General features: G+C 28.8%; 3 protein-coding genes across 5 annotated transcripts; 2 read left to right on the top strand and 1 right to left on the bottom strand.

Moving 5' to 3' along the window:
* Nucleotides 1-3,126: 3,126 nt before the first annotated feature.
* Flash (FLICE-associated huge protein) lies at nucleotides 3,127-6,449 on the top strand. Its single transcript, XM_074243838.1, has 4 exons — nucleotides 3,127-3,192; nucleotides 3,917-4,107; nucleotides 4,273-4,758; nucleotides 5,987-6,449. Exons 1-3 carry the CDS (start codon nucleotides 3,127-3,129, stop codon nucleotides 4,754-4,756), a joined length of 741 nt encoding a protein of 246 aa, XP_074099939.1. The 3' UTR covers nucleotides 4,757-4,758; nucleotides 5,987-6,449.
* A 1,332-nt stretch (nucleotides 6,450-7,781) lies between these two features.
* On the top strand, nucleotides 7,782-10,529 carry LOC141528046 (uncharacterized). Its single transcript, XM_074243883.1, has 5 exons — nucleotides 7,782-8,399; nucleotides 8,830-9,222; nucleotides 9,725-9,911; nucleotides 9,988-10,200; nucleotides 10,280-10,529. The coding sequence occupies exons 1-5, from the start codon at nucleotides 8,336-8,338 to the stop codon at nucleotides 10,527-10,529; spliced, it is 1,107 nt and encodes a 368-aa protein (XP_074099984.1). The 5' UTR covers nucleotides 7,782-8,335.
* A 1,164-nt stretch (nucleotides 10,530-11,693) lies between these two features.
* Nucleotides 11,694-25,110, bottom strand: LOC141528047 (uncharacterized). Of its 3 annotated transcripts, none has more exons than XM_074243887.1 (5): nucleotides 24,528-25,110; nucleotides 23,218-23,342; nucleotides 23,052-23,138; nucleotides 22,772-22,931; nucleotides 11,694-11,830 (listed from the first exon to the last, which is right to left on the bottom strand). In XM_074243887.1, exons 1-4 carry the CDS (start codon nucleotides 24,691-24,693, stop codon nucleotides 22,809-22,811), a joined length of 501 nt encoding a protein of 166 aa, XP_074099988.1. In that variant the 5' UTR covers nucleotides 24,694-25,110; the 3' UTR covers nucleotides 11,694-11,830; nucleotides 22,772-22,808. The 3 variants fall into 3 exon arrangements, with proteins under 3 accessions (XP_074099988.1, XP_074099985.1, XP_074099987.1); XM_074243886.1 differs by lacking the exon at nucleotides 11,694-11,830 and adding an exon at nucleotides 20,245-20,384 and having other exon boundaries at nucleotides 24,528-25,103; XM_074243884.1 differs by lacking the exons at nucleotides 11,694-11,830; nucleotides 23,218-23,342; nucleotides 24,528-25,110 and adding an exon at nucleotides 18,280-20,384.
* Nucleotides 25,111-25,372: the final 262 nt, after the last annotated feature.

The raw sequence follows: 25,372 nt of genomic DNA, 5'->3' as shown, positions 1-25,372 counted from the left end.
CATACACAAATATATGTACTTGAGCTCACAATTATTATATCTTAAATTCTTATGGCTTATGCATTAACAAAAATATGAATTTTGGAACATTATTATTATTATTATTATTATTATTTATTATAATTAAATTGTTATAAAATTATAAATATAATTATGCAAAGATTTATTTTACGAGCATTTTTTTATATTGCTCCGACGATAACTTAAATCGATGTTAAGATTTAAAAATTAAAAAAGCAACTAAAAAAATGGCTAGAATAAAATCAAAAAATACTCTTATAGATTTTATCAAAATCTACAAGAGCTTTTTTTTTTTTTTAAGTTTTCACAAGTTTATCATGTGTAAAATAATTTTTTTACTAACCGACAAATTTAAGTTTCCATATCTAAGCCTGGAAACACTTTGTAAAAATATAAATAGTATATTACATCCCTTGGGAAGGAAAATAAGAAAAGCCTCAGATCAAATGTAATTGTCGGCCGAGGCGAAGCCGAAATTTCAACAGAAAATATATATACATATACATATAGGAGACTTTCTATAGATATAGTCACTCATCACGATATTTCTGGAATTATAAGACCTAGAGACTTGAAATTTGGCAGGAATATTCTTTTCGCCGAGTAGAGGTCAGCTAAGAACGGATTTTAGAAAATTCCACCCACAAGGGGGGTTGCGGGGGCGTTAACGATGAAAAATTCCCGTTTTTAAACTATAGCTCCGATCGACTACTAATTTGGTAGGAATCTTCTGTAAGAGATGTAGAAATAATCTATAAACAAATTTTACGATTTGCGAAGGTGGATGTTAACATTAAAAATTTTTTAATTCCAAGCTATAGCTCCTATAGACTCCAAATTCTCATTTCAAATTTTTTTCTTCGTGTCAATTTTTATTCATTTTTGAAAAAAGTCACGCAAACATTATAATGATTGCACATTGTAATTACAATTAATAAAATGTTTTACATAAAACAAAATGATTTGATATGATTAAAAATGATGTATTTTGGAATCATTTTTAATCCTGTCAAATCGTGTAAATCATTTTAAATCATATCTCTTATGGGCATTTAACATAGTGAAATCATTTTTAATCATTTTGTTTTGTAACTTAAGCTACAATGAATATTAGCTGGAATAATTACATGGATAAAAAGTATATGCGAATTTGATGAAATTTGGAATTTGTGAAAATCAAAACAATACTCTAATTAAATTTCAAGTTTAGACCTAAAAATACAATTCTATAAAATGCCCAGCGAAGCGGGCGGGTAACAGCTAGTTGTCTATAATAATTATCTGTAAAAGAAAAAGTAAAATAAATGAGATACCCATAGAATTAATATACATGAATCTACATTTCTAAAAATTAAATTGAAATGAAAAAATTATTACGGGGATATTGTCAAGAGATGACAGATTATTTTTTTCTAGCTCTTCAACATTCATTTTCAATCTAACCGCACTTCTTGTTTACAATATGTCAACCAATAATTAATATTTTTCAATATTAAAAATTTGTACTTTCAATGCAAGATGATAATAAATATCATCTATTCATAATAATAGCTATCATACATTTCGTTCTACCCACGATGGTAACTATTACTATCTTGATTAGAAATATTATTATTTATCATTGTAAATATTATAATTATAATGGTATTAATTACTATCATGTAGAAATTGTGAATTTTATCATAATTTGATAATAATCATTAGCATAAATTTCTGAGCGTGTACACAAGTATCGCTTGTAAAATGAAGATGATTCGTAATGTACTTTTGTTTTGTTGTTATTAATTACTGGAACTTCTTCACTGATTGATTTTTCAAATTCTATTTCTTGTGAATACTTTTCTCTCGCAAAAATTGCATAGCGTTAATCAGTTTTGGGCATTTAAATGGATATAACAATATCGCAAACAGAGAGTCAACTAAATGGTCGAACAGAGTTATGTTATTGCAGTGAACTAGAGTGGCAATAGCTTCTAGGAATAACTTAGTTGTTTGAGCGTTAACTTTGTGTGTTTTACCGTACCTAGAAATTATGTTCATTAAGTGAGGATAACAAACATACAATGGAGTTATATTGGGTAGTAATGGAGTATCTAAAAAAATCGTTTCATAAGTAAGTTCAATGTATTCTTAAACAGTACATTTATTCTAACAATTCATTAACGCATTTATATTACCCCATGACCAGTCAGAAGTTATTGAATCAAAACATGGCCAAGTAACATAATTTCTTCCCCAAAGGTCTTTAAACTCTTGGAGTTTAAATTAGCGCGCGTATTTGCTATCAGCGACATCTGTGAATGAAGGTAGGGACGTAACAATTGACTAACTTCACACACTCATTTATTTTCATTATAGGGATACTATAGCTCTTCTCTATATTCTGTCAATCAGTTACTGCTCAATTATAAATCAGTTTATATATTCAAAGTATTCAAAGGAGTGTGCGACATTTTGCAGAACTGGATATGAGATTTCGTATGTTAAGGTTGGCCAAGTGGTTGTACTAAACATTGTCGTAACGTGCCACCTGGTTGCGACAAGACTCATTGCAGAAATTGTGAATAAAACAGATTTCCCAAATAAATGTAACGAAAATCCAATAGATGGCGGATACATGTGCATTTTTAACTTTAATATAATTTTTATAATAGTTGTGAGCTTCATGCGAAAGCATAAATATATTTTATGCTTTCGCATGGAGCTCACAACTATTATAAAAATTATATTAAAGTTAAAAATGCACATGTATCCGCCATCTATTATTGGATTTTCGTTACATTTATTTGGGAAATCTGTTTTATTCACAATTTCTGCAATGAGTCTTGTCGCAACCAGGTGGCACGATACGACAATGTTTAGTACAACCACTTGGCCAACCTTAACATACGAAATCTCATATCCAGTTCTGCAAAATGTCGCACACTCGAAGATCTCCATATTTAGGTTATAATTAGACTTATGAAAAGTACTTTTTCTAAAAATACTAATAGGTAGTACTACATTCTCAAAAGATCATGTGTATTAAATACTTTTAAATTGAAATTGTTTTATAAATTACAGTGTGCAAATATAGTGTTTTGTGGATTTCAGGTAACAATCATAATGGACGATGATATTGATATTTATGGAGATTTGGAAAATTTCGACGAAAAAAAGACGAAAATGTACGTAAACTTATCTCACAATTTTATTATCATTATATGTTTCAGTCACCACTACTGTGGATTAATAGAGGAGAGGCCACTTTTAGACAACTTTAATTATAAATATAAAATAGATTTTTTTTGAGCGCGGATTTTGAACACGGGAGCATAAATTTAAACTAAAATTGATCAACAGCTGTTTTAATTTTTTCAGTTGACCTTAATCTGCAATGTATTGTCGAATTTGTGTTTTAATTTTATATTTCTCAATTTTCAAACTCAAGTATCTTAAAATTAAAATAACACTCAATTTATGAGTGCACACACTGTTGGACATGCTTTCTATTTTTTAATATCTAATTAAGAGAAAATATTTCACTGTCATTAAATTTCTATTATTTTAAACTAATTATTCATCTAAAGTAGGCTAGAGGGGTAACTTTGGACAAAGTTGATAATTTTCGAAATCACAAAGTGACTTATATAATAATATTAGATATCGTAGAATACATGAAAACATAATGAAGATTAATAATATAATTATATAAAGTATCTGAAGGTCCTTCATTTTTTTATATATTCTAACTAGCTATAAATGAACTTTTCTTCATTACTGCACGATCAAAAGAATTTTTTAAGATAAATTTTTAAAATAGGAGTAAAAAATTTCTTAAAATTATTATGCGTATTTTTTCGAATTGATTTCTTTATCCAGTCCTTGATTTCATAAATTTACTTTTTTTATTTAGTGTTCTTCAACAATCTCAGACTTGAAATTGGAAACAAAAAAATTAGACGATCACACCAAAGAATTGGAAAAAGAAATTAAAAATTTAGAAGCTATCAACAATACTTTGAAGATAAATTTGTCATCACTTTTAAAGACAGCCAAAAACGAAATTGTAAGAAAAGATCGTATTATCGCTGAATTAAGACAACAGTAAGTACTGTTCCGATTGTTATTACACGCCTCTCAACGCGCGAGCGTATAGGTGTGCTCTGCTCTCGACATATCGCTATCTGACGATTTTGCAGTATAAATTTTAAAATGTTATTAGAATATTCACCACAGTAATGCTTTATTTTTTATTTTTTTTTTTTGCAGATTGAACAATAAAACATTCCGTAGAAATTCTTCTGAACAATTTAAATTCAACACACCTAATGATATCAATGTCAAATCTCAATCCCAGAATAAATTTGACGAAATCAATACTAAAGAGGAACCAATATGTAAAGTCAATGAGCTCGCACATGATAATTCGATCATTTTAACATTTGTTCCAAATAAAAAATTAAAAGAAAATGATAACTTTGTGCCTACTGTTTTCGGTCAAAGACTAAAAAAATTACGTGAAGAAGAAGAAACTGCTAGGTTAGAAAATATTCAATTAAAACAATCAAATCTCAAATCTATTATTCAAGAAGAGATAAAAAGTGATGAAAAATTGAATCGCATCAATACAGGAGATAAAGAAAACCAATTATTGATTTCATCAAGTAACAATCAAGACGGTCAAAATCTATATAAAAATCTTCAAAAAGATCAAACGAAACGGATTCCAGCATCAATCTTGATAAGCGAATAAAAGTATGTAAAGGCACAGATAAACTTATAAGTGCAATATCTTTACTCATATTAAACATGCTTAAATATTTAAATACTTAACTTAAATATCAGAAATATTTGATTTACTAAAATTTCGCTTAAATTGACGCTCGCAAAATTCAACTCTCATTTTCAAATTCAAGGAAAGCTGTTATTATTCTAATTCTCTCTCTCTCTCTCTCTCTCTCTCTCTCTCTCTCTCTCTCTCTCTCTCTCTCTCTCTTTTTTTTTTTTTTTTTTTTTTTTTTTTTATATATATATATCGTATACAACTTTGTCACTCGACAATTTTTATTCGTAGAAATTTCGAGCCCCATTAAGTTGATTTTAGTTGAACTTCACTGTATGTGAAGTGATTTTAGAATCAAATTTCCCATTAACCCTTTTATTTTAAACATGGTTTTCTTTCTTATAAATTAGGCAAGCTAAGAAATTTTCAAATATTCTTAGTGTTTTTTAAAGGATGTGACTCGTAAATAATATTCGTATCTAGAATCCAACAAAAGTATTTTAAAGCAAGCAGTGTCTAGTTTCAGAATCTTAAGATAACAACTTTTTTTTCAATATCATTTGCGATGTAAAGAAAAGAAATAATACCAAAAGAGCATTTCTAAATTATTTTTTTAATTGTTCTTGAGCTTAGAAAATTCTTATCAGAGTTTAATAACTACCTATATCACTTTGCCTGACTCTTTAGTTTCAATTTTGAATACTTTGACTATCGTTGCAACTACTGACTGCCGAGATATTGACTATTGTATGGAAATTTTTTTTTTTTAATTATAAATATCTTTTGCATTAACTATTGTTACATTATACTTAGTCGAGTTTCGTTGTGATTCCTATTAGTATCTCTCTTATATTGACGCGAGTTTGGTTAAAAAATAAGAAAACAAATAGGACTCATAATGAGACTCAACTGTAGAAAATGGGTTTTGAAAATTTGAATCAAATCTCCATGAGCAACTTTTTTTTTTTAAGTAGTCCTTTAATTTAGAAAATTGAAAAATAGATACTTATACTCCATAAAGTTCGCATTATCATCATTATCTTAGAAATTATTTAAGTAACAGTTGATGACAACGACGACACTGAATAGGACAATCCTAATTTTATAGACGTGATAATTTTTGCTTTTGTTGTTTTATATTTTATAACAAATAAATAAAAAAATAAATATGTTAATTGTGATAATTTTTTTATTTTTTAGCTTGAAGAAGATTATCATAAAGACAATAAAATTCAAGAAAAAAATCTACTTGAGCAAAATACAAAAAAAAATATTTCTCACATAAATACAGATGTTTCTTGTAAAAATGGTGTAATTGAAGCAATCTCAAATAAGAAGCATGGAACATTGGATTCATCAAACAATGAATCAAAAACTATTGACGCTTCAACTAACAGAACTCTTGATCAAATGAGAAAAGACAAAAAAGATTCATCGAATAGTTCAAAAGAAAATATCAATAATCGCACACTTGATAATCCTTTAGAACTTATCAAAAAAAAAAATACTGCGACTATGATATCTATTCCGAGTTCTACTAAAAAAATTATTATACCAAGGCGGCGAAAAGTTGCTCATTTAACCGATAGTTCAACTTCAATGACAATAGTTGTAAGTCAAAATAATATCAATGATACTGTAAATAAACAAAAAATTAAATCATCTTAATTTTTTTTATTACACAAAGTCTTTCTTTATCAAGTACTATAAATTGATATAGAGTTCAGCGCCTGAATATAGAGTTGGCATATATTTTCATGCTTATTATGATATATTCGACCAATCACATCACGAATAAATTGATGTCACATACATTTCATCTCAATTTTATTATAGGACTACTGGATTACTTATTTATTTTAAACTTTCGTGGTAACATACGTACATGAAGAAAAATTAGCTCTCAAATAGGAATTTTTTCCCCGTAGAGGTAAAGAATAGGTTTTTAATCGTTCAAGTAATTTAATGTGTAATAAAAATAAAAAGATTCTGTGAAGCGCATGGTTATTTAGTTAGTTATAAAAATCAGACGAGGCAAAAAAATTATTTTTTTGTATTTTGCCGATAAAAATGACAAAAGACCGATATTGGGTTGAAGATAAACAAATTTTTTCTTAATCATCCCATCGTACACAGAGTATCCACGAATTTTTTAAAAATAATTGGGTAATGCTCAAGACCTTACCACAGTAAGGTTTGACGTCAATGTTTACCACAAAGTCATTTTTTTATAACCAGCTACACTGGTTACTATTTGTAAAGATACGTACTTCAGTATACTGCTATCTCTGCGGTACCACATTTTCGAAATCAAAATGAATTGTCTTAACCATTTCTTCGTTAAGAGTAGCAATTGTATTGTTATGAATTTTCGGTTAAAAATTGGAAATTGAGCTCTATTCGAATAATGAGATTAAAATTGAAAAATTAATTTTTAATTCGAATGCATGGTATTCGAATTTATTTTGTAATATTATTATCATTATTATTATTATTTGGCGAATTCGGGATGAAATTTGCTGTGTTTGAAAAATTATATATTAACTGTTTATTATTTGAGAGTCTGTAAATGATTTCCTAATACGATATACGGTATATATTATTAAAATTAATGATTCTTACTTTTTTACTATTCGTAGAAAAATTGTTGTCGGCTATAACGAAAAGTGTTTTAGATAGAGATATTTTTCACTTCGTAGATATTACTGAATTGCATATAATCTGAAAAACTAAATCTTAATATGAAAAAAACAAAATTTGGCCAGGAGGCAATGTTTTTCTGAGATCAAAATATATTTATCTTAGATGAAAATTGTTACCTTAACGATTCTTGGATATAGTATATTACTCACCCAGATCACACGTGATCTGAGATATTTCTTATTTTCCTGCCCTAGGGGTTTAATATACTATTAATTTAAAAAATAAAAAAAAATGTTTATATAGCAAAAAAATTGATTTCCTCTACCAGAAAAAATTTTCTTCTGGAAAGTAATGTGGATTTAATGTAGAAACCAGATCAATATTAACTCGAGAAATATCACACGATAAGCTGTTGCGATAGCTATATATTACTGGATTGTCAAATTTCTTCAGAAAATAATTAGAAACATGAAATTTTTAAAAATAGTGCTGCTTACTATGATCACCTACAGGGCGTATTCCGAAATGCGCTACAAGCAGCTGTGACAAGTAAATACACTGTGTAGGTAAACCAGAAATTTAAATAGCGCGCTACGCGTGCGCCTTAATTTTAACCAATGATGATTCGTGTCCCGCTTATTTCGAGTTTCGACTATTGAATAACTTCAAACGTTCATGTTTTTTTAGTTTAGGGGTAAATAAAACTAAATGAACTTAAAAATATAACCCAACCGAAAACTCAACAGGCCTATAGTCGAACACGTGGGGCAGAATTGTCAGTAAAATTTAAATCGTGGTATTTAACCTTCAATTCATATGCACTAGACTTAATAATAAAGTGTATTGACATTGAAATATCATAAATTTGATTAGAGCGTTATTATAGATATCAATTTATCTTTTGCAATGAAACTAAAAGGAACTGTTTCTCATGTCTCCATTCAGCCGACGAAAATTCAACCAATTATTGGTAAGTTATATTGTAACATACTTCTAGTTTGAGAGCGATGCGTATAATTAATTTATGATGCTGAAATAAGCAGACTAACCATTATTTTATTTTATTCATTAAAATTGTTAATTAATTATTTATAAATTCAAATCTTTCTTGAAATTAATGTATTATATTTAGTTTAAAATGCACAATAATGTAAATATACTTTTGTATATTTTATCTTTACCATTTGGCATAATTATTAATAAACTAAACTAACTAAATTTGATCTAAAAAAATATTTTTAAATAATTACACTTTTATTTTCTAAATACGGAGTTTTTCTATTAATTTTTTTATAATAATTTGTTCATAACGAAAAATCTCTAAAATTGTCGACAGTCTAATATTTTGAGTTTCATAATTAATTTTTATTATTCATTAAAATAACTGTGTAAAATTTTAGTGAAATTCCAAAATGGTAAGCTACAAAATAATCTGGTCAGGAAAATGAAATGTGGTTTATTTTACGATGAAAGGGAGAAAAAACCCTTGTTAGGAATTTCCAATAATCATGTTGTTTACAAGGGACATCGTCCAAAAAATCAATTAACTTATCCTATGCTGGCAATTCACAATAAAAAAACAGGTAACATTAAATTGATTCAAGCAGAAAGATGGTTGGTATTTCCAACGACTAAAAAACAGTTGATATCTAATAAAAACAGTGAGGATAATCAAAACAATCTACTCAATAAAGAATTTGGTTCAAAAAAAGTCAAACGAAGAACTATTCAAAATAGTAAAATGCAAATTAGCATAGATGCAGTTCAAGATCAACTTGCAGAAACTGTTTCTCGTAAGTAATTGTATAATCTAATTAGTTTTAAATATATTCATTTTTATTAAGAGCTTGAATGTCAGGATGTTAATCTTGAATACTCGTTATTAATTTAGCAAAGGGTCAACTATTTAATTGAATTTTCATCAGGCATCTCAATATCTAATATACACAGAAAAAAAAATTTACTTGAATCAAGTAAATAATTATGAAGAACTTGATCTTCTTGATTTGAGTAAAAAAATCCTCAAACTAAAAAATTTTTCTTGGTTTATTTTGGTAAATTTTATTTGATTCAAGACAATGAAACTCTTCAAAATAATTTTTTTTGTTTAAAAATTTTCCACTTTATTCAAGTTACAACTTTTTTTTTTCAGTGTATAAATAAATACATTACTCATTCCCAAATGGTGAAAATGAATATTTTTAATAAAATTAGTATGAATACGACCAATTTCGACTAATTAATTTTTTTTTTTTAATTTGAAATTAAGTTTTATTAAATTTATATCCATTTCAGAGATCGAAGTTGATCAAGATGATTTGAAAGTTGAAACAATCGATGAAAAGTTTAGTAGTTTACCTCCGTGTAATCGTACCGCATTAGTTGTTTATGAGGTTTACAACTTGGAGGATATTATTCCTGCAGAAAAGCTTATTTTGATGTGCGAGAATTGTGATAGTTTATTACAAAATGAAGAAACTAGGTATCTATGAACAATTTTTTGCTTAGTTCACATTTTTTTAATCGACACATTTAAAATGAAAAATTTTATTTTTTAGAAAAGCACCATTCTTTGCTAGTTCTCTCAGAAGAATAGACAATGACGCTAAAAAAAAAACAAAACTTGCTATCCTAGAATTTATAAATGCTCTTTCAAAATGGATAAGTATAAATGTTAGAGAAGCCAAAAAAAGAAGCTCGGAGATATCTGCGATTCCAGAAATAAGTGATTATGTTATAAATACTTATAGTATGTTGAGCGCGAATGGAAGGTATGCTTCAACTTCATTTAGTAATTTTTATCAAAAATTTTAAATGACACAGATTTATTATTTGATAACTTTTTTATAGGGCGCGCCCAGTCAGTATAAGAGACAAAGCTGTAATCCATAGCATTATTTTAGCTTTAATGGTGAATGATTTCAAGTTAGATTTGAAATCATTTAATGAAGTATTTACTTGTCGCCTGGGTCTTCGAAAATTAACAGAGTTAGCCCGGATTGTTGGAACTGTTCCAAGTAAAGACAACAAAGATGTACTTGTATTGAAAATTCCATTACCTAGTGCTATCGATATAACAAAAAAATCCAGAAAAAAATAGTTTATTTCATATTTTTATTGCCAGTTATAATAATTGATACGAATTGTCATTAATAGTACATTTAGATTACTTTTATTTTTAAAATGAAAAAATAAATTTTTTAATTGAAAAAAAAATAAATTTATTTAACACCAAAGATCGATACATTCGAAATTACAGAACCGAGAATCCTTACAATTTGAATTTATGGAGCTTTAGGCATGATAACCTTTGTGAAAAGTTAACAGATAGCACTTAATCATGCGTCATTTAAAAAATTTAACCAGAAGTTTCTAGAGTATTTTACAATGTAAAATTTAGTTGTTATCTACTTATACAATAAATCATAGATATTTCTGATTAAACACTAAAATCCCTACAAAAATTTCGTACACAAAATTATAGTACTCTGAGAGAATCCATTTGCGAAATCAATTACTTCTAACAAGAGCAAAAAAGGTTTACATGCGAAACTTTAAAAAGATTTTACTGTAAATGTAAATACACATGTTCCGTGTTCATAGAAGGCTGAATTCAGATAACGGAGTCTAGCGTAATGTCGTATGACTACGCTTAAATAAAATGCGCGAGATGAATGTAATGAAATATAATGCTTTAAATAAATTGAATACGGGAAGCTTTCATATCTCAATTCTAAAAAAGACGGTTTAAAATCTAAATTTTTACTTCCGGTGGGCAGTACTAAACGAATTTCTAGAAATTTCATTTTTTCTTGATACTTCTTGGAGAGATTAAAAACTAACTACATAATTATAGTTTCCGCATATAGATTTCGTCATTCGTATCTTCGTGACAGGAATTTTGGTTTTTTTATTTAATTTATAAATTTATACGAGACGTGATTAAAAAAATGATCTTTCTAAAGATATATTTAGTACGGTCTATCTAGACTTAGATAAAATAGAAAAAAATTTCAAATATGTCTAGTAGAAATAAATTTACATTATACAAATCCGGGAAAAAATCATTATGCATGAACATGTACGATCAGGCGTTAATTTCATGCATGTATATTTGCCACGCAAGGGCTTGTATAATCATTCATGATCATATGTGGTGAAGCATGATCATGCTTTTACATGCCTGGCAATCATGCATGACCAAGCATTTTTATCGCGATAAAAAAAATTTTTTCTGTTCATCATAGTTTTAGTCTTTCACTATTAAGTAGTAATCGATTGTTTTTTTCACTGAATAACACCATTTGACATCCGTTCCTTGACGAGAGTCGAACCCGGGACGCTTGAAGCATAAACAATTACCACTACGCTGATCCGCCACAATACTTAAAAAGATTTTTACTGAAATTAGTAACAATTTAGTTTTAAATAGATTTTATTCAATGTACATGTTTTTAAAAAAAATTTTTTTTTTTTATTTTTAAACATAAATTTTTTAACTAAAAAAAATTTTTTTTCTTGCTATAAGAAATGTTAATCAAACAATGATTTTTTAATTTAAAGTAATAAAAAAAAAACATCTTCGAAAATATAATCGAATGAAAAATCGAAATATGCTGAATTTCTACAACGAATAATGTCAAAAACTTTGTATCGTTTTTGATTTTTTAAAAACATTAAAAACTTAGAAAAAATTTTTTTTCTTTCAATTTTCAAAAATTCCTAAATCAGGAAACAAAAAAAAATCTTATAAAAAAATGTTATAAAACGAAAAATTGAGCCAAAAAAAAAACATGAATTTGATTATTTCTCTTCTTTAAATTTCAAAATTCTGTGGTTTTTTATTTTATAAAATATAATTTTTTTGCACTGTTTCTTAGAACTTTCCGCTAAGTTTTGATTTAAAGCACCTTAAAATGTGTTTTTGGTTAATACTTGAGCTTTTCAAGCTCAAAGCATAGTTTTTCACATTTTGACCTCTTCGAGCTTAAAATGTATTTAATAAACAACTATAGCTTTTGAATACGGCGTTTGATTTTCTTTTGTACAAAAGCATTCGGCACAATTTTCAAAGCACAATAAGAAAATGTACAAGTTTATTTTGATTGGTTGAGAAATCTCGACGATATTGTAACCAGGGTGTTTAGCCCGGGTTCAATTGGTCACCGCTTTCCTCTTTGAAAAGGGCGTCACTGGGATTTTAGACACGGTGTCCCAGAAACCGGGGAAGCATGAGAGGGGAATATTAAAATAGGGGAATACCTAGGTCGCTCATAACCCTGATTAAGAAATCTAATTTGAAATGATTTAAAACCATCGGATTTGAATACTATATAGATATACAATTAACATGGAGGTAATTATTTCAAATCACCTTTCTGAATCAGGGAATTTGCTTTATTTATTAGTGCATTATTTTAGATTTTTTCGAGCGACCTTTGAATATTCAAATTAAAATTCCATACATTTATTTTTTTGTTTAGTACAATAATCGATAAAAATACACCACGAGATGAACTAAAAATCAAGCACAATATAAAAAACAATTTATTTTTAATTTAATAATTTTATTTAATCAATTACTGCATTTTAACAATATTCCAATAACTCACCGGCTAGGCGTGGATTTGAATCCCAAGCTGGTCTTAGAAATCAGCTTATTGGTTGAGAATCGACCCTTGGCGTGTACGTTAAGATTTAATTAAGTTTGGCGATTGACGTGGTTTTTTAATGTTAAGAGCTGATTAGTTTTTGGAATCAATCGATAAAGCCGTTTAAAAGTTATTCCAAAAAAATTTTTTATAGTTTTTTTGAGATTTCTCGAAATCTAACAGTTCGAATTGGTCCAAATTGTATTCGAAATCTAAGTTTAGTCAAGCCCGTTCGAATGGTGCCAACCGCGATGGAATCAGTCAAGCCGTTCAAAAGTTATGAGAGGTTTACACACACACACACACACACACACACACACACACACACACACACACACACACACACACACACACACACACACACACACACACACACACACACACACACACACACACACACACACACACACACAGAGAGATTGATTGATAGTTTATTAATGCCAAGGCACAAGCCAAATGGCAATTTTAAATACAATATGAATTACAAATACAATAATAATAGAAAAATTTATATAAGTACATAAACTATAATAAAGATCTAATATAAAAATTTATATTTATTTTATCTGATTCAACTAACATACTGAATAAATTATTCAATTAATAACAGCTGATAAAAGAACAAAGTTGGAGAATTTAACACTTAGAATCTAACAGTAATTATCAGAGAACTTATCACTTTACAATAACAAAATTAATAATCCAAATGGTCAAATCAACAAATGGTCAAAAATTTTATTTTAAAAAATACTGTTGTCGTGTGAGGGTTTTAACCACGTTTCAACAAGGATAATAATGTCAGGTTGAGTATCATTAATCAAATTCAAGAATTGAGCAGTATGGCCAACAAGGCTATTTATATTTAGACTAAGTACATTTAGCGATGAAGATATATTTTTAGTTGAGCTATTAGTTGAATCAGTTGACTGTTAATCTAGTTTAGTGAGATCAGAAACACATTTAATTTTAATTATTTCAGAGCCATTTTCTCTTTTAGCAAAAATTTGTCCACTTGTCACCCAGACATACTTGATCTTTTTTAACTTAGCCTTTTCTTTAGTTTGTAAAAGTAATTTATGTGTCTCTGGTAATAAAAAAAAATTCATTGACGTATATAGCAAATGTGGAATTTTGATCAACATAGTCCGGAAACACAATTTTAGCCAAAAGATTTTTTGACTTGCGTTTCGAACTTATAATGAAATCACGTACTCGAGAAGACTTCAAATCAATAATGTAGGAATGATAGGTAGTCTTATGTTGTTTAGATCTATCTTTATTTACAAATTTACGAACACTCAAAACATCGCTGACCAAATGTGGTAACTCTAGAGCATTTAAAACAGCGGACAATTTCAGAAGGTGATAGTTTATCAGCCACTAAATCAGGAATACCTGAGATTACCAACTCAGTAGTACTTCCTAATAGAGATGAAGTAGATGAAGCTACACTGTTTTCAAGAGTAACTAGTTTGCTCAGATCAGCTAGTTTATTATGTATTATATTCATGTTAGTTTTACTGTCTTCTTTTAATTTTTTGATGTCTAAGTTTAATTTCGAAATTGAATCAGCATTTATTTTAACATTTTCCTTAACTTCCGAAAGGTCAGACACAGTAGCAGCTTGCGAATCTTTGAGGTCAGCGATTTGCGTACTAAGTTCCTCAAGTTTCTTATTTACCAACATGTTGGATGATAAAAACTGTTCCATCATAGCTGTCATCTTATCGTCAAGCGACTTTTCAGACCAATTTGAAGGTAGCTGGGCCATTGTTGGAGGTGTGATAGGTGAATGAAACACTGAGTCTGGACCAATCGATATCGGTGTATTTGGTGTGACAGGTGATTTCAATGAGGTTGATACACGAGCTGTTGATAAACGAACAAGTGAGGTAGATCCGCGAGCTTTAAATGTATGATCAAGAGGAGAAGAGCTGGCAGATTTGAAACTGGAAACTGAAGAGGTATTAGAGCTAGTAGATTTTATCGAGGCAAGTCTTGTTTTTGTTTCTAAATTTCCCAGGAGATAGTTAAATTGTTTTCTGCAACAATCAGTCAGCAGAGAGAGAGAGAGAGAGAGAGAGAGAGATTTCAATTACAAATTAAGTCTCAGTGACTATTTGGAAAGCTTCTTTTCGGAAATTTTCCGGTATCAATGGTAGAGCCCATGATAACATGAGTGTCACCCTCATTATTATTGCGCTGGGGAACTTTATGTTGGCACCAGACATTAGCAAGATTCTAAAATATAAAACGACTTTACCGATCGATTCCAAAAACTCATTAGCTCTTAAACTTGAAAAACTACGTCGATTGCCACCAGTTCCGTCAAAATCAAGTGATTCGTTCGAGAGATATCGTGAACGAACGAAAATTGAAAAAAGCGTTTTTTTCGGAATTATTCCGAAGTTCTTAGGTAATAATTGAACGCACGCTAAAATAATATAAAATGGGTATCAAATATTCAAGAGAAAAATTTTCTCAAGGTGAGAATATTTTTTTTCTCAGCTAAAGTAGGTGACACTACTTCCCTAAAGTATCTAAAAGTCTTAATTAAATATAAAAATTTAGGGTAGAACTCTATAACCATGAAAGTGATGAGTTAAACAACCGATAACATAGGTTCCGATGACTTGAATTCCTATAGCCCAGATTCCGATAGCCAAGATTTTCGATAGGGTATTATCCCATTAATCCAGGATCCCGATGGAGTAAAATTCCCAATGCATTTGCGAAAAAACTTTTATTCAGCTTTCATTTGGATACCCACAGAAATTTTTTATGTATTTTATATATTTCACAAATATGGAAAATGTTTATAAAATATTTGAAAAAATTCGTGTGGGTATTAAAATGATAGGTCTCGATGAGCGAAACATCAAGATGATCTTATATCTTCATAAATATCAATAATTAAGTAATGAAGTTGTATTTTGTGCATTGATGATATTTTTAACGATAAAAGCTCATCATAGAGTTACACTTATCGAAATCTTTCGTTTAAATACACACACGAACTTTAAATGTATTTTATAAATTTCACAAATATGAGAAATATCATATATATAAATAATATATGAAAAAAATCGTGTGTGTACTCAAATGAACAGTTCCGATGTGCTTAACTTCAAGATGACCTTATATTTTTAAAAATGTCAATAATTAAGAAATACACATGTAAATCCAAGTGTTTTGTTTCTATCTAGAAGCATTGTAGTCACTTTTAAAACACTTGGATTTACAGTGCAATTTGTAATAATATAGATAAATTCAAATGTCGATAATAAATATGTTGGTGAAAGCAAGCTCGATTTTCTAATATTCTATTTTCTAGTTTCCTTATTTTGAAAATAGTAGCTCAAAGAATGTTAAATTCTCCCTGAGGCACGCATTTTTCAGCCCGCATGATGGATCCAAATTCTTCGAGCACGGTCATGTCAATAAAAAAAACAATAGCTTCTTCCATTCTTCATCAATATTCTCTGGGGAATCGGAAGCTTCCTCTGCATCTTCTTCATCAGCTAACTCGATCTCCAGCCTGCCGGACTCAACTTGTTAAATCTACATTTCTGTCATCGGTCAAAGTGCTTTTGGATGAAATTAAAAAAATAATATTTTATTATTAGTTATTTTATGAACTAATTTAAAAAATTAAAATGTTAATAGTAGCTATGGTATATTTGAAAAATAAAATTTTATAAATTTTGAGTGATTAGTTTTTATATTAAAATAATTAAAAAATCTTAAAATGAAAAAAAATTCATTATTAATTTGGTGTTATACCTTTCAATTTAATTATTTAAAATTAATTAATTAATTAATTATAAATATAATTAGTTCTATACGGAATTAGAATCAAAATTTTAAAACTTTAAAAATTTTTAAATTACTCCTTATAATATGCTATTGTTTGATGTAAACAGTCTTAAAGTATTATGGAAAATTTGAGCTGCAATCAAATAGCGCCACCTATCTGAATAAAAATTTTTTCGCAGATGCATTGGGAATTCTACTCCATCGGGATCCTGGGTTAATGGGATTATATCCTATCGAAAATCTTGGCTATCGGAATTTAGGCTAACGGTTTCTATTTCATCGGGATTCTTGGTTATCGGAATTATATCCAATCGAAAATCTTGGCTATCGGAATCTGGGCTATAGGAATTCAAGTCATCGGAACCTATGTTATCGGTTGTTTAAGTCATCACTTTCATGGCTATAGAGTTCTACCCAATATATCAAATATGTATGACATTTAAATTCAGAAAAAATTATTTCCACCAAGAATTGAATTTCAAGAAAAATTTTTTATTTCGGCCAACACTACTTCGGTCTTCCTTTAGGCACCCGAAAATTTTCTTGAGCCAAGAATTTTGTTCTTCAGTCAAGAAATTTTTCTTTCTGTGAATCAGACTTTTGAGCGCTTGAATATGAAATTAGCGGGAAGTTGCAGGGATGACCTTTAGGGTCAACCGTTTTCCAAATTTTTTTATTCTATAATTGTTCAACCCACTCACTACATTTCACAATTAATTATCAAAAATCGTAAATTGATATTCTAACAATACAATGACCTTATTTCATGTTTTTAAAAGCATTATAATTAATATTCGTCAATACTCTGGTATTAGGAAATTATTTTAATTTTAATTATTAATAATTCAATATGTTCAAAAAAATACTGATAAAGTCTATAAGTTTTTAATATAGGTCGTTGGTAGATAACGTTAACTACTTTGAAAATTACGAAACGTAATCACTTGCTCAATTTGAATATAAATTCGAAGCGTAAAAAAATAGATTCAATTTTGGTCGAACTGTGATTATAATTACCAGTCTTTTTATTAAAAGCTACCATCAACGATTTAAAAATGAATTTCAAACAATTATTCGTTTTGATCGTGTTATTAATGTGCATCAATGCGATTGCTGGATGCCCTCCCTTGTGGAAAAATTTCTCAGAATAAACTCAAAAAAATTTTTATTTAGTATGAATAATAATTCTGAAATTTTTAAATTCTCTTAGAAACTCTGAAAAAGTATTATTGAGTCAAAAAAACTTTTTATTTGACTTAATAAGTTAGAGTATTTGCAAGATTTGGGACTCTGCCAGAAGAGTTAGTAAGAGTTAATTAAGTTTATCGTAGAAAAGTTGTGCGGCTTCGGAAAAAGTTATTCGGAGATTTTATGAGTAATTAAAGCTTTCCATGAAAAATTTGTGCGGCTGCTGGAAGAGTTATTCAGAATTATTCTGAGTTATTAAGATATTAAGTAGATAGTATCATTTTAAAAAGAAATATTCAGAGTTCTTATTTGTTAGTGAATCTTTTAACAGATAAATAATATGGGAATAAAAATAATTGTTTAGAGTTTTTAGACTTTATCAATACTTCCATCAGAAAATTTTTGTAGTTTCTACAGAAACTATCCTCAATTTTTACCAAATAATTAAATTCTAAGTTGGCATATAATATTTTTTTTTTAACTTTAAAAGAACATAAATTATTTTTAAATAAATATTTTAATAATAATATATCAAATAATTATGTGTCCTATGGACTATTTAAAAAAAATCGATAAATTTTTTTTTTTTAATTGTATAGAAAATATTGTTGACAATGGTAAAAAAAAAAATACTGTGAAAGTTTGAGCTCAATATTAATATTAAGAAGTGTCGCATCTTGAATTTCAATTTCCCATTCAAATAACATGGGAACAGTGTTTTCTTGGATTTTTGAATTCTATAACTCACGTTAGAGATAATATTTTTAAATGATCAAAGCTTATTTTGATAGAAAATTTTACGCTCTACAAAAAAGGTATTACACAGTTTTTCGATATATTGATTTTTTCAAAAGTTATTTAACATAGAAGTTGGATCGGTCTAAAATTTTTACATTTTTTATTTCCCGAAGCAACCATCAACCTTATGAAAAAATTTTATGTGACATTTTTTGTAGAGAATTCAATTTCCTATAAGTTATTTCTTAAGAAGTTTTTGATATTTTTTACATATCGTAAGTTTTCTGCAAAAAAACAAAACATTAATTTTAAGCAGTAAAATGACACTTTTTTAAAAAAATTTTTAGTTTTTTGCGGGTAATTTACGAAATGTAGAAAATGTCACAAACTTCTTAAAAAATATGTTATAGGAAATTAAATTCTCTACAAAAAATGTTACATAAAATTTTTTAATAAAGTTAATGGTTGCTTCGGGAAATAAGAAAATGTAAAAATTTTAGATCGATCCAACTTCGATATTAAATAACTTTTAAATAAATAAATATATCGAAAAACTGTAGAAAACCGTTTTTGTCGAGCGTAAAATTCTTTATAAGAATAAGTTTTGATCATTCAAAAATATTATCTCTAACGTGAGTTACAAAATTCGAAAATCTAAGAGAACGTTGTTCCCATGTTATTTAAATGGGAATTTGAAATTCACGATGCGACACCTTTTAATACTAATATTCAGAGCTGAAACTTTCACAGTATTTTTGTTCACAATTTTTAACAACATTTTCTATATAATTGAAAAATAAAAAATTTGTCGATTTTTTTTAAACAGTCTAGTGTCGTATTCTCTAATATTTGGTTCTTTACTTTATAGTGCCAATTTTTTTTTGGCAGAAGTTATTGCTCGGCCTAAATATGTATTCATTTTTTTAAGTTCTATTCGCGTTCTTTCTTCTGAATAATTGCGATCTGTTAAGAAACTCAAAATGATATGACAATAACTCGATCTTCCTAGGCGTAAAAACTTGTCTGTTACCGGTATTTTTCTGTTTTCTAACCACTTTTCCAATCAGAACGTTCCGCGGCCACATGGCATCCGCCATACCGGTGATAAATTTCGCTGGAGTATCAGCGTTGCAGGCATCACGATATGCAGCACTTGAAATGTAAAAATTATCACCAACAAGAAATTGATCGTTTTGTAAGTAATTAGCATTTCTGTTTTGCAGTCGCTGTTGCCGAATCTGAGCCTCCAGTAATCGATGCTGCTGATTTATTCGCAATTCATTACGGTGACGGGGACCCTCCGGTCTTCTAATTACTTGCTGATCTTGTACTATTGGTCTTTGAGCTAACCCTTGCTCTGGTACGACGTCCAGCTGCCGTTCTAACTCTTGTTGCCATTCTAACTCTTGCTGCTGTTCCAATTCTTCTTGCTGCTGTTCTAACTCTTGCTGTCGTTTCAAATCGTGGAATTGATCCGGTTTTAATCCTACATTTTGTTGGTTGACTACATGAATCTTCGACCCTCGCTTGTCAGAAACTTCTGTCATCGTTGTGCCGCCATTCTAATAATTAAACATATTTATCAAATCAATCAACTTATTTCAATCAATAATTTATTATTAGATATGAAAAAATTTTAGGATGATAATAACGGTGAGATTTCTATGAAATTGATCTACTACAGTGTGACAGCTCTGATAGCCACCTTACCTATAATTTACTGTCAATCTACGTCCGCAATTTAAAGCAAACTTGACGGAAAGAGTTGCCAAAGCGAGCGATTACCTATTAGTTACCTATAACTCACTCTGCAAATAGACGTCAAAACTTGCTGTACAAGTATTTCCTTAAAATTGTAGTAAAGTTGAAAGGAAATTTAACTACAAGTTTGATTGTTAACTTGTATTCAAGTTGCGGCCGTAGATTTCCGTCAATTTGCTTACAACTGTTGTTGAAAGAAGAATTACCGCCAACTTGATGTATAAATTCACCGTAACTGCTGGAAGTCAACACTTACTGAGAAATCGCTGGCTATCAGGGAGGGAATTTGAATTTCCGCGCGGGGCTAGAGTCACTATTATCTTGTCGCGGTGAGTAGGGACTACTCCGTACCTTCTGAGCGCGAGTAGCTAGTTGTAAGACTCGTCACCGGGTCGTACGGATCGCTAAGTCCCCATCGCTGTCCCCAGAAAAACTAAGCGGGAACGAGACAATAGGAAAATTCGAGAACCTGAGTGAGAGGTTATAAAAGAGCCGGCGAAGACGAAAACAGCACCTTTTTGGCGGACGAGACTTGTAAGTGTACAGTGCTCAGCGACTACTAAAACTTACCATCAAAATTAACGTAAGTAAAAATTTGCTCGAGGCTTCACGAAAGAGAGGAACGAAGCGAGCCGTTATATTCTAAATCTTTATTAAAATTTCATCCCGTCAGGCCTTTAGGCTGACGAATTTGTATTTGATCTATTATTTATTTATCGGCATTTACAGAGAGAATTTGTACGAGAGATAATTGAGATCGAGGAGACGAGGAAAGAATTGACGGACTCGAGAAGCTGAAGGAAGTTGCTGTTCGCAAAATTTTACTTGCTCTTGGACAACCCCCATCGTTGACAGAATTAATTGGAACTTCAGGTAAATTGGTTATTCAGGCCATTCTAATCGTCATTAGGCCGAATTAACCAATCTAAGTTTTTATTGAGAATAAATATAATCATCTCGGATAGTCTTTACGTATTAGCAAATTCCATTCGAGTTAAGTTCGTCAAGGTCACTTAGTAGTTAAGACAATAGAACTTAAGACATTTATCAATTAACTGGAAAATAAGAAAATAAATATATTCAATTCGGTCTTTGGTTTATAAGTATCAAAAAGTAGTTAAAATTTAGTTCAGGAAATTTGGTAAATTTGAACAAGTACGTAGTTTAGAATAGAAGTCCTTTATAATTTATGTATTCAAAATTTTGGCAATTATAGAAGGATAAATTTAGGCCGTTTGCTAAATTTAATTAAGAAATTTTAATTATTGAGTTTTAAAGAATTTTGGTTGGAAAATTTGGAAGAATAATTCTGTAGATTTTGTGATTAGGATCGTAGGAAATGAATAGATTAGAAAATCGACAAGTGATAAATTTTGTGAATTTGATAATTTTGTATTCAGAGCTGTTAGAAAAATTTGATTATTATTTGGAATAAAATTTCGGAAACTTAGAGGTAATAAATGTTGAAAAAAAATTGAGTTAGCGTCCGGTGGACGATGTTATAGATAAGTAAGGAAAATGATAGAATAAGGAATCCGTCAGGTTGACGAAGAATTAGGTTAATTGAGATTCCGTCAGGTTGACGAGGAAATTAAGATATTGAGATATTCCGTCGGAGTAACGAGGTTAAGAAAATTGGTTATTTAGTTGTAAGAATAATTGGCAAGGGCCAACGTAGGTGAGAGGTTCTCACGATTAAGTTAGTTTAAGTTGTAAGAATAATTGGCAAGGGCCAACGTAGGTGAGAGGTTCTCACAATTAAGTTAGTTATAAGGAAATTGTTAAGTTTGTAGATTGATTGAATAAATCACTTTAATTGTTATAAATAATTTTTTCTCAGTTTTATTTACAGCCTTTCTCAGACTTCTCACGACCCTGTCTTTTCCCTCTCATGCTTCCCCGGTTTCTGGGACACCGTGTCTAAAATCCCAGTGGCGCCCTTTCTAAAGAGGAAAGGGGTAGCTAACTGGACCTGGGCTAAACCCCCCGGTTACAACAGAATTACTTATTTATAACTATAATGTATCAGAAATTGTGTCTCATTAAAAGCACAAAAATATCGAGAATAGATCGAAATATTTTATCTATGTTCATAACAAAATCTTCTATTTTCATTGTGTATTTTCAATCAATACCGAATATTTTGTAATAAATATCACTATCATAATATATTTAAGGAAAAACATACCTTACTACATCCAGGTTTGTCATCATATGTCTTGTTGTTAATTTTCTGTAACATCCGAAATTACATTTCTTAACTTCGTAATATCATCATTCTCGGAGTCATCACTGGTACTTTTCAATTCTTCCTTGTCATGGTCATCTGTTGAGACAGTCGATGGATTCTTAAAAATAAACCAAAAAAAATGATTCTCAAACGTTAATTATGGCATTCATAGCAATGAAGCCGTAGTAATACTACCTTATTCTTATTTCAATTTTTTTTTATATTATTCAATACTTACAGTTTTATTAATTTTACTATCTTCGTAAGCATTAAGAATTTCCTCAACTTTTTTTTTCTTGACAGAAACTAAATTCAATTTTTTGTTCTAAAAAATTAAAAATTTTTGAATATTAATAACTTTTAGAATATCATTCCAACCTAATGTAAATACGGAGAGAAATTACCTTTCTCACTCTTTTCGCTTTCACCGTCTCGGTTTCTTCTTCTTCTGAAGATGACTCTAGAGATGACGGATTAATTTTTAGTATGCGCACACGATCAGTTGGTTCTTCCAATTCTTCAATGGAATCTGAAATGTATCATAATGAATTATTTGTGCTACAAAAAACTATATCAAAATGATTTTGAAAATACTTTCAGCTGACAATCAAATTTCAGATTGAGTTTCTAAGAATCTTATGACAAAAAAAATTTATAATAAATATACTAATGTCATAGAGAATGGTATAAAACTATTAGATATAGTTACTATTATTATTTTTTCGGAAATAGAAATTCATTCTGACAATTGTTTTAAAATACTTATTCATGTCTTGTAGAATAGTATTTTTTATAAAGTTTAAATACTAATAATAGTGTACAAAGCACACGGCTAATAATTTTTTAAAATTTATTATAACAAACAATTTGTTTACAAGATTTTCTTTTTCTATTCCACTTACAGAAATTTTGAAAAACTTCGAATCTAATTTTTTTATAAAAATTTATGAATTAAAAGAAATTCTTAAAAATTTCAGATGTTTGCTGACTTTAGTGTGATAAATTTGATTGATCAAGTCAACATTTCAAATCTTTATAAATTACTTTAATATGTAAAAGAAAAAGTACACGTACACCAAGAATAAAAGGACTTATAAAAACATTTTCTTTATGATAATACATTCGTTTTTTTTTTTATCAAAAAATAAATATTTCTCTACTTAAAGACTTGAGCAGTATTTGTGAATAACAGAAATTTGAATAAGATTTAAAATAAAATACATTTCAGAACACTAAATCTCAAAAAAAATCGTTACCAACATTATTCAGTTTCATTTCAAACCTTATTAAATCCATTACTTACAGAAGAAAACGATAATAAAGTCACAAAAGTTAATTCAGAAGAAGAAAAAATAATTCACTAGGCAATAAACGTTGTTAATTTATAAAAAAAAAATTAATAGTCTGCGACGTTAACGATATGAGGAATCCAATATTCTTTTAAATTGTTAAAATTTTTCTAATTACTATATTAAATCAGATTTCCTCAATGAAAATTAAACATATGTAGAAACTGAAGCTTGCAAACATCTTGTAAATTTACCTTCGTAGAAACATGAATTTACACAAAAAAAAAATTTTGTAAACAATTACATATATCTTGCATATGTTTTTTTATGTATTAATCTTCACCTACAATTTATACTTTATTTTAGTTTTTAAAAAAAAAAAAAAAAAAAAAAAATAGTTAGATACTTTCTTTGTTTTCACTTACCAGGCACAAGAAGTATAGCACATTTATATTTTATTTTTCCATCATCATAACGATAAATATGTGATTTTGGATACGTATCGTATTTTTCAAAATCCAAGATGAAACACGTTTCTAATATTTTCTTTTCATTTGATTCTAACGGTAATAATACTAATGCATGACTCATTGTTATTATTTTTTAATTAGTCCACAACTTATTTTGATAGATACTTATGAATAAAATAATCATTAACCGAGCGTGCTGGACCACAGATCACCGAATACTAATAATAAATTATAGTATCGACACCACCAAAGTATTTTTTGTAGTCCCTTGCCCCTACCACTAATTTCCCCATCGACACGTGCGTAAACCTTGTAGATAGACTGTAGACAAACAAGTGAGTGACTGCTCTCTTCTACGTAATATGTCCGTCTGTGGTTTCACGTGAACTTGAAATACTAAAACACAATGCTAATATAGGATACGATGCCTTTACACTGCTACTATTATCCCTTATTAGAAAAAGAGATTTACAAAGATTAAACCCATGTTAAAAGTATACCTATATAGTATCCACATCAAATCTTTTTTAATCTTTCAAAATCGTTTTTAATCATTTCAAAGCACTTTTTCTAATCAGGGATATGCAACCAATATTTTGTATTTGATATATATATATATATATATATATATATATATATATATATATATATATATATATATATATATATATATATATATATATATATGGGTATTATATATATATTATATTTATATTTATATTATTTATATATACATATTATATACACTAGTCACAAAAATTAAGGGATATAAAAAAAATTCCAAATTTTTTGGTGATTTT

The sequence above is a fragment of the Cotesia typhae genome, unplaced genomic scaffold (genome assembly GCF_013202065.1).
Source record: "Cotesia typhae breed Kobodo isofemale line unplaced genomic scaffold, CoteBio_Ctyphae contig_42, whole genome shotgun sequence".
NCBI lineage: Eukaryota > Metazoa > Arthropoda > Insecta > Hymenoptera > Braconidae > Cotesia > Cotesia typhae.
The sequence above is the reverse complement of the archived record's forward strand: the minus strand, read 5'-3'. Positions and strand labels throughout refer to the sequence as shown.

What these genes read in the sequence shown, in the direction of transcription:
- Flash (XM_074243838.1), top strand. Translation starts at nt 3,127, where the DNA reads ATGGACGATGATATTGATATTTATGGAGATTTGGAAAATTTCGACGAA. An exon ending in AAAAAAAGACGAAAATGTAC is followed by an intron (nt 3,193 to 3,916) that starts GTAAACTTATCT and finishes TTTTTTATTTAG; the next exon opens with TGTTCTTCAACAATCTCAGA. An exon ending in ATCGCTGAATTAAGACAACA is followed by an intron (nt 4,108 to 4,272) that starts GTAAGTACTGTT and finishes TTTTTTTTGCAG; the next exon opens with ATTGAACAATAAAACATTCC.
- LOC141528047 (XM_074243884.1), bottom strand. Translation starts at nt 22,825, where the DNA reads ATGTTACAGAAAATTAACAACAAGACATATGATGACAAACCTGGATGT. An exon ending in ACAAACCTGGATGTAGTAAG is followed by an intron (nt 20,385 to 22,771) that starts GTATGTTTTTCC and finishes TTTAATTATTAG; the next exon opens with AATGGCGGCACAACGATGAC.
- LOC141528046 (XM_074243883.1), top strand. Translation starts at nt 8,336, where the DNA reads ATGAAACTAAAAGGAACTGTTTCTCATGTCTCCATTCAGCCGACGAAA. An exon ending in GAAAATTCAACCAATTATTG is followed by an intron (nt 8,400 to 8,829) that starts GTAAGTTATATT and finishes GTAAAATTTTAG; the next exon opens with TGAAATTCCAAAATGGTAAG. An exon ending in ATGTTGAGCGCGAATGGAAG is followed by an intron (nt 10,201 to 10,279) that starts GTATGCTTCAAC and finishes ACTTTTTTATAG; the next exon opens with GGCGCGCCCAGTCAGTATAA.